Source organism: Mandrillus leucophaeus, unplaced genomic scaffold, assembly GCF_000951045.1.
Source record: "Mandrillus leucophaeus isolate KB7577 unplaced genomic scaffold, Mleu.le_1.0 Scaffold75, whole genome shotgun sequence".
Taxonomy (NCBI): Eukaryota; Metazoa; Chordata; class Mammalia; order Primates; family Cercopithecidae; genus Mandrillus; species Mandrillus leucophaeus.
This window is the reverse complement of record NW_012108141.1, coordinates 1,908,448-1,910,818: the sequence shown is the minus strand read 5'-3', so window position 1 is coordinate 1,910,818 and position 2,371 is coordinate 1,908,448. Positions and strand designations below refer to the sequence as shown.

Here is a 2,371-nt window from a genome sequence, read left to right as displayed (position 1 = left end):
ATCTCAGCTCACTGCAAGCTCCGCCTCCTGGTTCACAACATTCTTCTGCCTCAGCGCCCCGAATAGCTGGGACTACAGGCGCCTGCCACCACACCCAGCTAATTTTTTGTATTTGTAGGAGAGACGGGGTTTCACCGTGTTAGCCAGGATGGTCTCGATCTCCTGACCTCATGATCCACCCACCTCAGCCTCCAAAAGTGCTGGGACTACAGGCGTGAGTCACCGTGCCTGGCCCAGATTTTTTTTTTTTTAATTTACACATTATTTTACTATTCCAATGAAACCATTGAATTTGTTTTTGCATACACATACTCTATCATATAAACAATAGGGATTCATGATAGTCAAGTAGGAAATACAGATAAGCAAAAGGAAGAAAATTAAAATATCACATAATTTATCTACCCAGGGATAATGATATAATTGTAAACATTTTGGTGATTATTCCTCAGTCCCTTTTCTATGTATTTAAGTACATATACCCAGAATATGCATTCTTCTGAAAATGTGATTATGCCCTGATTATTGTCACCGAATTTACTCTAATATCTATTTGTGCTTCTAAATCTAGATATGGCTTCACCAAGGAAGTGATGAACAAATACAAGGTGCGCTGCCTTTAAAGACAAAAGTTTCTCTTAGTTCAGATAAGTTGAGTGAATTATTTGATGACATTTTGTTCATATCATTTTTTCCAGATACATGGGAAGGAAATACTAAGAACCCTGCAAGATGTTTTCTGTTGGCTTCCACTGGCCACTCTGATAGATGAGAAAGTTCTAATTCTTCATGGTGGGGTGTCAGACATAACTGATCTGGAGCTTTTGGACAAAATAGAGAGGAACAAGGTAGTGGTTAATGAAATAATACAAATTTCACCATAATGCCCAGTCTCATTGCCAACGTAAATGTTGTCTCACATGCTGACTGCAGTCAACTCATTATGGCTGAGTGTGGAGGCTGTTAAGAGTATGGAGGCTGGGCACAGTGGCTCATACCTATAATCTCAGCACTTTAGAAGACAGGAAGATTGCTTGAGACCAGGAGTTGGAGATGAGTCTGGGCAACATAGCAAACCCCTGTCTCTACAAAAAAATTAAAAACTTAGCTGGGAGTGGTGGCATGGCCCTGTAGTCCTAGCTACTTGGGAGGCTGCAGTGAGCTCTGATTGCCATTGCACTCCATCTTGCAGGGACACAGCGAGAACCTATTTCTAAAAAAAAAAAAATAATAAGATTGAGAATCTGCAGTTGGGCTAGGGGGCAAGTGTGCTGCAGTCGCTTTGTCATGTCTACCATGTACATGCTAGTGGGGAGTAGCAACCAGTGCCGTGTTATCTGCCATTGGATCTAGATAATTCTAAACACTACCTCTCAATCATTGTCACCTAAAGAGCCTACGTTTCCCAAATAATTCATATTACCTTCAATTAAAGTCAAGAAATATGTTATTTAGTGCCTACTGCTACATTCAGAGAGCGTGCTAGTTGGTAGAAAAAAAGATGAAGATCAATTTCAGTTAAACTCAACAAGTATGTTTTGAGTGCTTACTATGTGCAAAGAAAGTGTTAGGGAGATAAAAAGATGAAACAGAGATGGTGCCTGCCTTAAAGGAACACACAATAACCAGAATGCGTTGCGGTTGGCAGTGGAAGAGTGTGAGACAGAATGTATGATTTACCAATAACAATAGATTTATATTTCCCATTTCATTTTGGAAATGAAAACCTAGAAAGCAAAGGTTTTATTTTCTTTCACTTAACTCTTAAACTTGACTCATCCCACACAGGAAATGCTGCTACAACATCCATAACAACATTTTCCTGGGAAGTTCCAAAGACAGGGAACTCATCACCACACAATCAGTCTACTTCAACTTTGGGCAATTCTAATGGATATGGATATGAAAGTCTATGTATATGAGACGTATATGAAATGAAAGAATATGGCTTTAGAGTCAGACAGACCTGGGTTTGAATCCTGGAATAGGCGATTGTTGGCTGAAATGGCAGTTTGGTTCTATGAAGTTGTCCAGAGACTCAGGTTTCTTGTTACTCTGCCACCCTAATGTGTGGTTTCTAGACTTAGATACTATTTAGCAAGTAAGGATATGACTTCTTGTGGTTTGGCAACTAGAAACTTCTGTGTGTCCCTGTACACCCAAACTCAGTGTTTTCACTTACACATCTGTTTATCTTTTTCTGTTTGTTTGTTTTTGAGACAGGGTCTCACTCTGTCACCCAGGCTGGAGTGTGATGCCACGATCACGGCTCACTGCAGCCTTGACCTCCTGGGCTCAGGCAATTCTCCAGCCTCAGCCTCCTGAGTAGCTGGGACTACAGTCACACACAATCATGCTTGGCTAATTTTTT

At 40.6% G+C, this 2,371-nt stretch overlaps 1 protein-coding gene across 1 annotated transcript in view; it reads left to right on the top strand.

Annotated features, from left to right (window-relative positions):
• The window catches only part of PPEF2 (protein phosphatase, EF-hand calcium binding domain 2), a 47,176-nt gene that overhangs the window by 18,856 nt on the left and 25,949 nt on the right, over positions 1–2,371 (top strand). The window contains exons 9-10 of the mRNA XM_011966184.1: positions 572–608; positions 699–848. Of these exons, the coding sequence (XP_011821574.1) occupies positions 572–608; positions 699–848 (187 nt within the window). The remainder of the gene's footprint in view (positions 1–571; positions 609–698; positions 849–2,371) is intronic.